Source organism: Sander lucioperca, chromosome 16, assembly GCF_008315115.2.
Source record: "Sander lucioperca isolate FBNREF2018 chromosome 16, SLUC_FBN_1.2, whole genome shotgun sequence".
Taxonomy (NCBI): Eukaryota; Metazoa; Chordata; class Actinopteri; order Perciformes; family Percidae; genus Sander; species Sander lucioperca.
The window spans coordinates 15747206-15762004 of NC_050188.1; the positions used below are offsets into that span (position 1 = coordinate 15747206).

Sequence of the window (14799 nt, forward strand, 5' to 3'; positions counted from 1 at the left end):
AGAGATGGATGGAGAGAAAAGTAAGGTTAATACAGTAAAATAAGGGGAAGAGAGCAGGAGAGGTGGAAGAAGATGAGGATAGAAGGAAGCTACCAGAGAGGAAGACTATTCTATACTGTACTGTATTCTAATTTGAAAGAGTAAGAGATGAGGAGGAGGTCCAGCTTTCTCATTGTACACTCTGCTGGAGGAATTGTCCTGTGCAGAGGTGTTCACATCCCATCTCTCTACTCTAGTCTGTCTACTAACCAGCTACAAAAAGAATAAAGAACACAGGAAGAAAGAAGAAGTAGAAGACTTTCAGCAACTCTGTAATGTTATCATAAGGATATAAACATCAAAACAAAATACATTGTGGGTTGATCTACTGGAAGAAGGCCTTTTCACTCTTTCTTTGACTTCACAAGGTAGGCTATGATTTAGAAACATGTTTTCTAACCTGTTTAGTGATCGTTTGACCTTTGTTTTTTCTTATTTTCTTCAGACAAAAAACGAAAATTAAAATGCTGCATTTTAGCTAATTTTACACAAGGGACCGTATGCATTAAACCTAAGGGTCGCCCTGTAATAATATTTGAAGCGACATATTTACAATACGTTGCCAACACCATTTAAACAGCTGTGCTTCTCTCACCTACATGTTACATGCAGCTCATTGATGTTTGATGGGACATTATGTGAAAACAGGAGCTTTCATTCATTAAAGATTACATTAAGTAAATTTTACCGTTCTGTCAAAAATTGTTGGGATTTACTGATTTAAAGTTTAGGTTAAAGCAAGCTTTGGAGATTTTATAGTTGCTTTTATATGATCCAATCTTAGCACTTAAATGTGCTGGGTGCTGGATAACAATAATCTGCACAAATCTTTTATTGTACTGTACATGGACATGCCATGTCAAAGAAATGGCTGAATCAGGAACCAGATAGCAGCATGTAGGACATGTTTTATCCAACTGTCAATATGATGATGAAGAGTGGAAAGACCTTCCTCGGCATGACATGTCAACAGATAGGAGCTCATCCGTCTCTGGTATTTATAAGGAAAGGAAAGACATTTTTTAAGGGTGTGTAAAAAAAAAAAAAAAAAAAAAAGACTTATAACAATAAGTCACAGAACTGTGATTTAGGGAGAATCCATTTGGTGATCTGCCTTGTTTTTGGAGAAGAAAGAATTTACCAAGTCCAGATTGAAAGAGGGGTAAAAGTATTCACTCTGGTGTCAATCTGGTGAAATTTAATTCAAATCCATCAAATGCTTTTCCTCATTTAAAGTCATTTACATCTGTTGAAATACTTGTTTTATAGTGCTTGTATTTATTATAGTAACTTATATTTAAGTGACCATTGCCCTGGTAGTCAAACATGTATTAAGGGTTAGCTCCTCATAATGATCATACTTTTAATTAAATATCCAAAACATGCAAACACAACTTGACTGTGACAAGAAAAGAGGTGTTTAATGTGAAATAGAAACTATGAAACATATATTGAAAGCACTGTGTACTGCGTGTTTGGTGAACTGTCTCTCCATTTCTGACTTATATATTTACATAAGAGCTGAACACACGGAAATATTCGGAAATCTTTTGCAGCTATGACAAGGATAGAAAGCCAAGATGATCAAACTACTGTATGAGCATTAAAGTTTATTCTCGTTTCACAAATCAATCACTCCAACTGCTGATGAAGACCATGTAATAAAGTTATTGCGTTGTGATGGCTTTGTCAAACTGTACAATTTATTTGGGCATTGGATCTTGAAAGTTACAGAACAAATTTACTGACACATTACAACTTAACTGTTTTTATTGGTAGCTTACCACTTCAGATGCAAGTCTTATTTTCCACCATTTTATCTTACCTACATACTCAAAGCCAAACCAGAATTCCTTTCAAATTCTTGGTCTATTTTTAGCTTAATGTATAGTTGAAACTGAACAGCATCTGCACTTTAAACAGGATGTGTCACATTCATCAAATTTATGAGACCAACGTATATCTCGTATTCAACACAACATGTGTCAGCAGTGTGTTAAATAGCAGCACACACTGACGTGGTTCATGTTAATACTGTGTTTAAAGTAACACACAAGGTCACGTACTTAACTTTGTTGAAAGTGTCACATCCTTTTAGAGCGCATATGAAGATGGATCTAGTCTTCTCTACAGTACGAGACAATGTTTACAAGATGAGGATTTCCAAAGTCTCTCTCTCTGGATTAACTTCTGCTGATGTTGACCACTTTTCATCCCCTTTCGTTACTCTTTCTTTTAGTTTTTAGTACGTGTGTGTCTGCTCACCAAGATGGAATATGTTGAGTTTTTTAAGCCAATTGGCGCACATTGCATCACTTTAGACCTGAGTTGTTTAAGTCTATTTATAATAAAATATCTACAGCTGACTCCAGGGTATAGGGTTGAGGCATCTGTCTCCTACAAACATTATGGGAGTTCCTGTCATTAGTTAAAATCCCTGCTGGGAGATGGTTAAAAGTAGACTGCAATAGCACAAGTTTAGAAAGATGCTTTTAGCATTTAAACATCAAACAAATTAGTCTTGGAGAATATTCAAGTTTATGTTTTAACTATGACAAAGACACAAATGACACAAAAGTTATTTAATTGCTTTAATGAAAGAAGAAAGCTACTAGTGACATAATTGGAATTCAACTCAGCAAACACCATATAAAACTGCCCAGTATGTAGATGATGTATTATTATATATATTCTTACAGAACCGTCACTTTATTGTTTCAGAATAATATCTTTTTTTTTTTGTCCTGTCTTTTTTTCACTTCTCCCACCACTCAGACACCAACCTGCCATTTATTCATCCTTTTCAACCAATGGAGAGCCTTCTCACCAACATCAGCTCCACCTCCACCCCTGAGCCCCTCATGCCCCTCTTGACCCCTGACCCAACTAACTGCAGCGCCTGGGACCAGCAGTGGGGACCACCATACATGCAAAGGTTAGCCCACCTGGATGTGCAGCTGTACCAAGACTTCTACGCTGTGTGGGTCGTTCTCATGGTAAGACAAGATACCAGTTAGTACGAGAAGGGATCGTGTCCACTTTTCCACCCAAATAAGCATTTAATGATTACCATTACTGCTAAAGATACAATGTAATATTTTATAAAACCTATCATTTAAAGCTACAGTGCATAGTTTCTGCCTCCCCTATGAGGAATTCTAAGAAGTGACAACAAAACTATCGGTACATCCACATAATACAAACCTTACGTGACCGCGCACCGCCCCCATGCCCCTTTCACACAGTTGCTTGTAACCAAGGAGGACACGGAGGATTAAAAAAACATGATGGACTCTATAGAAGAGGTAATTATCTTCACTCGAGTTTCTGCGTAGGAAAGTCACCGGACGCCACAATCTTCTGAACATAGCCATGAGAAGTACAGAGAGAGTTGTGTGGAGCTGATAGTCTTAATTAGCTTTGAAGCAACTCATTTGGCAATGGCTTGAATGTAACGGACGTTCATAAATATTAAAAAGTTACGCACTAAAGCTTTAAAAGATGTATGGCAGTAAACTAGATTTTTGTCAAAATACGTAAGCAAAAAAAAAGACAATAAGAATTAAAAAAAACTGAGTGAGTGAGTGAGTGAGTGAGTGAGTGAGTGAGTGAGTGAGTGAGTGAGTGAGTATAATATGACTTCATATTGGTTTGAAGTACAGCCACCCTGCCTACTCGGACTCAGTTTGACCATTTAACCAAAGAGAAACATCCACAGTTGTATTCCTCCCTGCTGCAGGTGTGTAACTGTCTGATGCTGGTGGTCGGTGTGGTCCTCAACAGTCTGGCTCTCTATGTCTTCTGTGGGGCCTCCACCCACTCCTCGGCCTCTGTGGTTTACACCATAAACCTTGCTGTAGCTGACCTGCTGGTGGCGCTGTCGTTGTCAGCGCGCATCGCTCTGTACCACAGTGGAGGGAGCTGTGTTGCCTGCTCCTATGTTCACACCTTCAGCTACTTTGTCAACATGTATTGTAGTATACTGTTTCTGACCAGGTGGGTGGGTCACTCCTTCATTTAACATTTAAAATGAAAACACACTATCAGCAAAAACTTTTTTACATCTACTTTCCTCCGTGACTCCCCTTTCACCACTCCTTTTTTCAGTATCTGTATAGATCGATACCTCGCTGTCGTCCATGTGTCCAGTACTCTCCATCGATGCAGGACCCCAGGAACAGCCAGGTGTGTCAGCGCCATAGTTTGGTTCATTGCAGTTGTGGTCACCTACTCCTTCCAGGTGAAGACACATGCACTACAAACACAACACAAACAAATACATACAGTAGATAGATCTTCAAACTATGGATTAAACAGAATAGATTTATGTTGTTTAAGCCTCTTATCTATCTAGTCTTTTCTCTCATCTGCTTTTGCCATGCAGACAACATTTGTGCTGATGAAGACATGCTGTCTGTAGTTGCTGCACCTTATTACAAAGGCTAGAACTATGATAATCTTTGGGTCAGCTTACCCGCTGAGGTGCTGTTTTTCTGATCTCCTCGCCCATCTCAGGGTCCAGAATTACATATAACGTCTATACATTTTTTGTTGATAACATTTGAACATTTGTAAGTGGCTTTCCTTACCTTGTTAGCTAAACAGATAGACATGCCAACTTCACATTTATTCAGTCTAATAATCCAAACAAAAACGTTTTTTGTGTCATTGGAAATGCACACTGCATCACTTGAGCTAAGCATATTTCCAAAGAAAGGCCCTTTCCGGGGGAATTTGGTACGATTGGCAGACCCTAAACCTTTCAAGGCTTTAGCAGTAAAAACTTGTCCCTATGTCGTAAAACATTTCATAGAGTTAAAGTAACTGGAAGGAGGTACAGCCTGCAGCAATTGCTCGATGGTGTTTTTTGCCTCCAACGACTCCTTCCAGGCAGCGCTGCGACCGCTGCCTCCAAGGCACCTAACCCTAACCTTAACCCTACCTAACCATAACCCTAACCATAACCATAACCATTGCCTAATTGACTTCAAGGCAGCGCTGCGACCGTTGACTTCAAGGCACCTAACCCTAACCTTAACCCTAACCCTGACCCTAACCATAACCAGTGCCTAATCCTAGTGCCTTCCAGGCAGTGTTGCCTGGAAGGAGCTGTTGGGGGCAAAAAACACCAATAAACGCAGCAATCCAGCCCACTAAATGGTTCACCCTGTGTTTGTGAAGATTTGAATTGCCTAGGGCAGTGGTTCCAAACCTGTGGGTTGTTACCCCACAAAGGGCCCCAATATAAATCTATAAAATAAATAAAATGAAGGGGTCACAAGAGGATTCAAGTAAGTAAGTAAGAAAGAAAAAATATGCCTGTTAGAGAAAACTAAGCTATTTTTCGGAACTTTCTCTAATTTTTGCTTTTTTTCTTGTGAAATATCTCTTCAGGCTTTTAAAGAGCCTTCAAAATAAACAACCAGAGAAGGAAAAATAACTTACTACAATAGCCTACATGCTAGGGTAAAGGAGAATCTCAGACAGGCAAACTCAGTATGCTCTTATAAATTTCTTTTTAAAACTCAGTTTTACTTTATGGCTTATTGTTGTAATTATTCAAAATGTTATCTTGTTTTATATTTTATTTACTTTAATTATTTGTTTCTACTGTAAAGCACTTTTTAACTTTTGTTTTAAAAGGCATACTATATAAAAAAAAAATTATTATTATGATTATTATTAACTCATATCCACAATGAGGCCATAACCGGTGGTGAGGGTTTTACATTGTATGGGGTCACAAAGCAAAAAGGTTAGGAACCACTGGGCACTTGTGAAAATGTTGAGTATTATAACTTTGAAGCGGAAAGAGCGCTTTAAGACTTGATGTGTTGGGATCTCTCGTCTGCTTTCTACAGACCACAGCCTTGGAGTTCAGCTCCTCCTGTGTGCTCCTCCCTGCCCTCTTCTACCTCACCATTCTGGAGTTTCTGCTTCCCCTGCTGGCCGTGGCGGGCTTCACTCTGCGCGTCGCCTGCTTTCTCTCCTCCAGCCACGGCCTGATGCCCCAGCAGAGCAGGGCGAGGAGGGCGCGTGCTGTCAGACTGTTGGCCACTGTCCTGGTGGTCTTCACCATCTGCTTCACGCCGTTCCACGTCCGGCAGGTGCTGGTTTATTTCCGGGTTAAAGTCGGAGGGGGGGGGCTAGGGCAGGGGGCGGGGCATGTACTCGCCTATCACATCACAGTTACCCTGAGCAGCCTGAACAGCTGCCTGGATCCAGTGGTTTACTGCTTTGTGACGGACAGCTTCAAAAGAGTGTGGAGAACGAGGAGGAGGGGAGTGAGGGAGGGGGACGGGGAGGCGGGGCACACAAGTGGGGGAGAAGGGGAGAGGAACTCGGTGAATAAAAATCCAGGTACGGCAATGGCAATAGCTCACAGCGTGGCCACACTTACCCTCACAAGCTCTCCCCTCTCTGCTGCCAACATGGAACAGTCCTCTTAATGACAGCTGACCCCCTCGACACCGGTGAGTGGAACAGTCCAGAGAGAAAGACTCACCGACAGTGATGGATAAGCAGATACCGAGAGAGATTTGGAGGCTGAAAAAAAACTAAATTTACAAAGAAAGATGTCAAATAAAATTCTCCTGTCGATGAAGAAAACATTACTTCAGTGGCTGCCTCCCTCCGTCCGTCCCTTTATGTCTCCATGTGTTTGTCTTTTCGTCCCCCTGACCTTGCTTGGATGTTGTCCTGAGACTGGTGAGAAGAAATACTGGACCACAAAGGGAAGGTTTTGATGTGAAACCGATGAGCTTGTACTGTTGGAGGAAACGCATGCTTTATTAAATTGTGATGTTGAGACATCCTTGAGACAGGATAAAAAAATATTGAAAGATCTTGAATTACAGTTCAGTCTACCAACTCATGGATTGGATTATTATGAAGCTATAGTTGAAATTTGGTGTCTAGTCCACTATATGAAAGATACACTTGTCAAATCTAATGCAATCCTATACACCAGCTCAGCCTTACATTCTTACTAAGACAATAATGCTCAGTTTTGATTGACACTGTCAGAGAGGTATTAATTCTCCTAAATGTGTATTATTGAGCTTGTAGTTAGCAGTGAACTGGACTAAACTATACTGAAAGGTGTTTCTAATGTTTTGTCATTTACAAACAAGTGGGGTAAAAACGCATTTCAGGGGCGGCCTCTAGCTCACCCAGTAAGAGCGTTCACCCCATGTTGGCTGAGTCCTGCAGCGGCGCAGGGTTCAAATCTGACCTGCTGCCCTTTGCTGCATGTCATCCCCCATCTCTCTCCCCCTCTCATATATATATATAGATATCCCATATACAGTCTATGATCTATCCACTTTCAAATAAAGGGAAAAAAATAATCTTTAAAAAAAAAAAAACACATTTTAATATAATGCTTTCCAATACAACACCACCACTAAGTACTCAAAGGTTTTGCATCATGTAATGTTCTTTCTTTGTCTAAAGTTAAACTTTTTTGTTAAATAATTTAGGACATATTCACTGTAATTAAAGCCACGTAGGCCATGTAACTATAAAACTCCAACAGGGACCTTTGTTACATGTTATACCCCTGTCTGTCTTACTACGCTTCCTGTCCAATAAAGGCAACATACAAATGCAAAAGTGGTATTTAGTTTCAACCAAGTAATGTGGCCAAATTATGACCTTTTGAATGGAAACACTCTAATGTGTGCTGTCTTACCATTTCTGTCACTATGTTTGGTCAGTGTTGCTATGTAAAGCCAAAGTAAAGGTTAAAAAACATTCCGAAATAACAACGTCAACGACATTAAAATGCAGAATGAAAGAGTTAGAGAGCAAAACAATAGGACAGAGTCTTGAGTCTACACATTAAATAAGCTAGCAGCAAAGTTCTCTTCAGAGGTATAAACACTTGTAACAGTTAGTCACTCAAGTACACAGTGAAGCTCTCTTTGTTTATCATTTCATAAGTGGCTAAATGGAGGGGTGTCGTCAGCGTCACACAAAACTTACATCTCTAAAACACTGACGTTGAAGGCAATTATGAAAAACAAACCCACTAACTGAGTTCAAAATTTTCCATTTCTCATATTCCAGAAAAAATATTTCTGACATTTTAGAAGACATGGTCACTGCTGTGGCTCGTAAAACATCTCGGAGAGATTGTCAAGTCAGGTAATGTAGATACTGTATGTGTGTTGTTTTTAGAAAGTTTCGTTATTTTTTCATTTATGTACATTTGGGAGCACTGGACTCAGTTCAAGAACTAAAAATCAACACAAAACCTACACAAACCTTAGTGTTCACTAAACGTGGGTATTAAAGGGATGAATCGAATGTATTTACTGTCAACTACAGCCTTGACACCATTGCATGTTCTTGACTTTTCTTATTTATTCCTTTTTTTTTTCTTTTTTTTTCGTTTTTTGTTTATATGTTATAACCATATTCTCTGATTTTTGACTATTGGATGATTTGTTAAATCTTAAGTTCTTTTTTCATTTTAAAACCTGTGTAAATAAATGAAATCTTATTATTTGCAGTAGTACAATTAAAATAGTTTCAGCAGCTTAATGCTTCTCTTCCAATATTTATTAGCAATTAAGACACAATCTTTTGCTGCTGTTGCATTCAGTGTCACTCTATGTTTCAAATGTGTTTTTTTTTTACTGCGAAGCATAATATCCAAAGATAACAAAACATGGTATGCCATGCTTCTTTTCTATATAAACAAAAATGTCAAAAGAACATAAGAAGTAAACAAAATTTAAAGAATGGTAATAATATCATCAACAATACTATTTATTGGCATCAAGTGTCACTCTCTAACAGTTAAACTATGTATGTTTACATAAACAGCCAAAATATTTCAGCAAACAATTTCGTGTAACAGAAAGATTGTACAAATCAGCTTGAACAGATCTACAGCTTGTCTGATTTACTCCATTAGAGGACAGTGTCTCAACACAGCAGAGTCTTACCCAGGCATTTTGTAACAGAAATGAAATGAAATCAGGCCGTGGTAACAAATCAAATATATACCTCTTCAGAATTTGATATTTTTTAAAACAATTTCCAAAGCACATGTAGCTGCTGCTCAGTTAAATATAAAAAGTTGATCTGTGTAATTTGTGTGTGCTGTTTTTTAAATCTGTTAAATATAATACAATCCAAACAGCAAACAAAATGGAATTGAAAACCTTGACAGATATTGTCTTCTACTCCAGAAAAACTCAAAAAGTGACAAATTATTGATTTATTATCTTCAGCTGTAGTCAACTAAACTAAGATGTGGTAAATATAATAGGGTTCACTCTCAAAACGTTTTTATTGATTACATATTAGAGAAGACCTGTTCAGTTTCACATGTGTCAGTCAAAGCAGCAATATGAGTCATTATATTGAGCGGTATTTCCCTTTAATCTCTCCAGAGGGGCAGCAGGTCATTACAGTTCACTTCACGCAATGTTCTGGCCTTGTAACTTTAGTCACATGACAAGCACACACACACACACACACACACACACACACACACAAGTTTCAGGTTCCTTCTCTTGTTTCTCTGTGACCCCGAGAGAAAAATCTGAATCTGCAGAAACAAAGTTTTCTGATCCTCCTCTCCTCTCTCTCAGCAGCCTGACCACACGGCATCCTGGGAAACTAGTCGGCTGCTCTGAAGTTGCTGAGCGAAGATGTTTTTGCCCTGGAAAAAAAGTTGAAGTTGTCCTGAAACTGACCAGACCAGCAAGTTACTTCACCAGCAGTCACGTTACATGATGACAACACTAAAACTCTCCATAGATATGAAAGACTTTATTACTTAACCCCTGCAGTGCTGAAAACCTCACAGCAAACTATTTATTTTTAATGAAGACCCTGTGAGGTCAGAGTGTTAAACCATTATTCTTGACTAAATTAATTTTTTTCATATATATAACTTTTCTCTTTGTTCTGCCTGAATGCCTGACTGTTTTCTTTTCTGTTACCAGTATTTCATAGGAGCTCAATTAAATTAAAGGTTCCTAACATGCAATCAGAGTGAAACTGACATGCTGTGTTGTTCAAATCTGCAGGTAAAATCAATGGAATGAAAAGACTGCAATGAGAGGGAAATTTCTAATTCTGAACATTCACTGGTAATAAGATAAGAACATTTCTGTGAACAGAATCTCCATCCTTCTGAATATCTGCATCCCCTCATACTAAATGTACATTTAATCCATTTTTAACATTCAAACCAGATCACATATGTTGAAGATTTTACAGTATAACTTTCTAAAATATTATTGATATCCACAGTTTTTCTGGGAACATATTTAATGTATCTAAACCCAATGCATATAATGCCAACTTTCCATTAAATGTGTATTTTTTTTGATGATATTGTATATGTAAATGCAATTTTATTAATATGTTTGCCTCCGTACTATTGTATTCTAAATTACATGTTTTTCATCTAATGTTGAAGTTACATGGGTATTACTATGTTCAATGCAACTTCTATGAATCATAGTGCAAATATAATTTAATTTTACTATAATTTATGTGGAGCTTGTAATCACCAAATTTGCATAGTTTTGAAAAATGTGTTTATCCAACTGCATGAAAAACTGCAAAAATCATTCCTTTACCTAAGAATGCAACTGTACCATTTAGTGGCCCTAATAGTCAACCAATTAGCTTGCTGCCAGCTTAAAGTAAGATCATGGAGAAAATTGCTTTTGGACAAATCAGTGAATGATTTATATACAGATTATCAACATGCCTCAACAGGCACAGCCCTCACTCAAATGTCAGATGACTGGCACAGAGCAATAGAAAATTAGTAGGGGCTGTGCTGTTGGATTTCACTGCGGCTTTTGATATCATTGATCACAATTTCTTATTAAAAAAACTAAAATGTTATGGTTTCGATTCAAGTGCAATACTTTGGCTAGAAAGCTATTTAGCAAATAGGACACAAACTGTGTACTTTAATGGGAGTTTTTCTGAGGTAAAATCAGTAAGCTGTGGAATTCCACAAGGAAGCTGTCTGGGGCCATTGATATATTCCATATTTACCAATGAATTACCTTTAACCTTAAAAAATTCAAAAATTGCAATGTATGCTGATGACTCAACAATATACATGGCGGCATCCACAGCTGAGAGGCTTACTAGTGTTTTGAATGAGGAATTGCAGTCGGCATTGGAATGGGTAACAATTAACCACCTAGTTTTTAATGTATCTAAAACCACAAGCATTGTATTTGGAACAAAAAATCTGTTGAATGAACCAAAATTGAATTTATATGTTGAAGGTATGGCAGTTGAACAGGTACAAAGGACCAAGCTTCTTGGCGTTATAGTGGACAGTAAATTATCCTGGTCTCAACATATTGATGGGGTGGTGAAAAAAATGGACAGAGGTCTCTCAGTTATAAGGAAATGTTCAAATTTTCTCCTTAAAAATGTAATGGGAAACATCATTAAAACGATTCTCCTATCCCATTTGGACTACCCTTCAGGGGTTTGGTCAGGTGGTGCCATATCAACTATAAAGAAATTGCAAATTGCTCAGAATAAGGCCGCACGCCCATTCAGATCTAGCATTGATGCAATGCATGGCTGCCTATCCTGGTTAAATGTAAAGGCTCTGACACACCAACCCGACGGCCGACCGTTGGCAAAAAAGGCAGTCGGACTGATCAGTTGGCTCCCGTCTCTCAAAAAAGTGCTTCGGAACACACCGAAGCGATGCTGACTTGAGCGTACGTTCTGCGTGTGCACAAGACGTAATACGTCTCCATAACAGCAGGCGGCGCTAATCTGTATTGTTGCCCAAAAAATGAAAACCTGAAATGACATTGTCATTGTTTTCATCAGAGAGTGTTGGTAGTCAAGAAGGATCGTTGTTGTCATTACTTGCTGAATGGAAGAAAATACGACGGCTATTAATAAAAAGATACTAGTGTTGTCAGCTCTCGGGCTTCTTCTTGTGGAAGAAGCACTGATTTGCTAGTCAAGGGCTAGCACTCCACCAATCAGATTGGTCATTGAGTCCGACTGCCCACTGGCCGATTCAACAAGTCAAATCAGCCAAAATGGATGTCGACGGCTCCTCCGACTGACGACGGCACGGAACACACCGAACAGACTCGAGTCACCGACCTCGCCAGACTGTCCGACGGCCGATAATCGGGTTGGTGTGTCAAAGCCTTAAGGAATAGATTAACTGCCTCATTGCTCAACTTTACTAGAAATATTTTAGTGACTAAACTGCCGAGGGTGTTGTATCAGCATCTTTGTCTTAGTTCTGATAAACATGACTATGCATGCTACGGAGGGCAGATTTGCATTACCTAAGGTAAGAACAAACAAAGGGAAAAACACCGTAGTATATGATTAATTGGAATGCAATGCCTAGTCATGTCATTCAAGAAAACAGAAAATTTCAAAGTATTACTTAAAGAACATCTCCTAGCTGAGCAGTTCTCTGCATTTGCTAATACTCAATGAATGCTGTCAGTCTCATTGAGGGTTTCATGTGTGCTTTTGCTTGGTCTGATTATCAGTGATCAATGTCATAATCTCATCTCTACATTCTGTGAATAATTTAAACTAGGTCCTGTGAGTTGAGTTACCTTGAGTTGAATGTTGTTATGTCTTGTTATTATTTTGGTTGTTTTTCGTTCAGTGATGTATTGAATGTTGGGTGGACTCCAGGAAGAATAGCTGTGGCTATGGCCGCAGCTAATGGAGATCCCAATAAATCAAAATCAAATCAAGTCCCTTCTTGTTCTTACATGTTTTAAAATGTTAAATAATGAAAGGGGCCATTGTTGGTTTAATTCTGAACAGATTTTAAAGGTGCGTTCCATACAGTGTGCATCCAGAGTCCTACATATGAAGGCTCAAGCATATTTACAGAACATAGAGATATATACAGTCTTTATATAGAAAACAAAACTACTAACAAAAATAATCATCTTTTTTATAGCAGCAAAAAAAGAAGAAACTAAAAGAGAAATATGTATATTTACATCTTTTTTTCAAATAACAAGGCATATTATATATATAGTACACTGCACATACTTGCTTTCCCATTCTTTAAGTATTCTTGATTTAATCTCTGTGAGGATCTAAGTATATAGGCATCTCTCTCCTCCGCCATTAACAGTACTGTTTACCAGAGGTAGAGCCACACACATACACACACACACACACTGAGTATGGCCAGGTTGGACTAACTGCATGGCTGCCACGCTGCTGCCACTGACAGCTGCTGGCTTGGAACATGAAACAGCATCGCCACGTCGCCACATCATTCAATGATCAGGACGGTGGAGCCAACATGACTGCCACTGAAAAAGTGCAAAGGTCAAACTCTCATGTGTGGCTCTGCCTTAAAATTGAAACAGATACTAAAAAACAAAAAAAAATTCTAGTTGAGTTAAAACACCAGAACAGATACAACAACGACCTTCGGTATTGCAGCTATCGATTCCAGAGTTAAGTGTAAACCAGGTGAAGCAAAGAACAGAGAACATGAAGCCAAAACAAACACTGACATTTTTAACACACTCTTGCATTACATGACGACTGCACGCACACGCACACATACACAATCCAGTCAGTTCCTCTAACATCTCCCGTAACAGCAAATAGAACAGCTTTCATTTATTCTAAATATCAACAGTTATTTTTTTGTCTTCCTTTTGCAAAACACTTCGGTTTTTGTTTTTTCTTAACTTATTATGTGCAAGTTCTGTGCAATGTCTGGCTTGTTGAACATCAAAATAAACATGATTTCAGCTTAAACCACTTCACATTCATTGACTTTGTTTGAAACATTTAAGTCACAAGATGGAATCAAAGGTAAGAACTCAATCTCCCAGCAGACCATGCTGCTGTCTGAACATTCCAGAGTCTGCTGTAAATAAAAGGCTTGGGACATTCAAAACAAAACAAAAACAAAATCAAAGACTTTGTTGCATTGGAACAGAAACACTCAAGTTGCACTTCAAGTATTTGAGGGCTGGAGTTTCTCGCCTACACTTTTAACAAAGGGTGTTGCTCGCGACAACACGCATCTCATCTTTCATCCACATGCATGTTGTGTTGAAAAGAAACAAGATGTATGGCGTCTGAAACTTCACTCATAAATGTGCAAAAAGAAAGTCCCATGCCTGTTGAATGTGTACTGACCCAGACCGAGCACAATGCTTTAGCTTCAAGAGTACGTGTTGGTTTTTCTTCACACATTTAAGTTTAACGGAAAGACACAAACAAACATCCAGCCATGCATTAGAAAATACATCCCTGACCTATAGGACAAAAAAGAATGGAGCTCGAGTGATTTGTACAAAGTCCTACTTTGGTGTTCCACACATGCATATTGCTGTTGTTACATGCAAACCTCCAAAGTTTTTTTTTTTTTTTTTTATCTTCACGTTTGTCATTGAACTGAAGTTGTGTGTCCTATAGTTAATCCAGAATATTTTATTGCCCCAGTGGTTACAGAAGCCATTAAAATCTCTGGCATCTGTACCTCCTCGTCTTTTGTCATTGTCCCATCCCTGCTTTTTTCGTCCCAGCACCACAGCCAGAGCAGGATTCAATCCTGGAAGCAAAATTCTCTCTCTCTCTCTCTCTCTCTCTCTCTCTCTCTCTCTCTCTCTCTCTCTCTCTCTCTCTCTCTCTCTCTCTCTCTCTCTCTCTCTCTCTCTCTCTCTCTCTCTCTCTCTCTCTCTCTCTCTCTCTCTCTCTCTCTCTCTCTCTCTCTCTCTCTCTCTCTCTCTCTCTCTC

At 38.7% G+C, this 14799-nt stretch overlaps 1 protein-coding gene across 1 annotated transcript; it reads left to right on the forward strand.

Annotated features, from left to right (window-relative positions):
• Positions 1–2849: 2849 nt before the first annotated feature.
• On the forward strand, positions 2850–10674 carry LOC116047508 (G-protein coupled receptor 20). Its single transcript, XM_031296360.2, has 5 exons — positions 2850–3035; positions 3779–4035; positions 4147–4279; positions 5901–6512; positions 9648–10674. The coding sequence occupies exons 1-4, from the start codon at positions 2850–2852 to the stop codon at positions 6486–6488; spliced, it is 1164 nt and encodes a 387-aa protein (XP_031152220.2). The 3' UTR covers positions 6489–6512; positions 9648–10674.
• The last annotated feature ends 4125 nt before the right edge of the window (positions 10675–14799 follow it).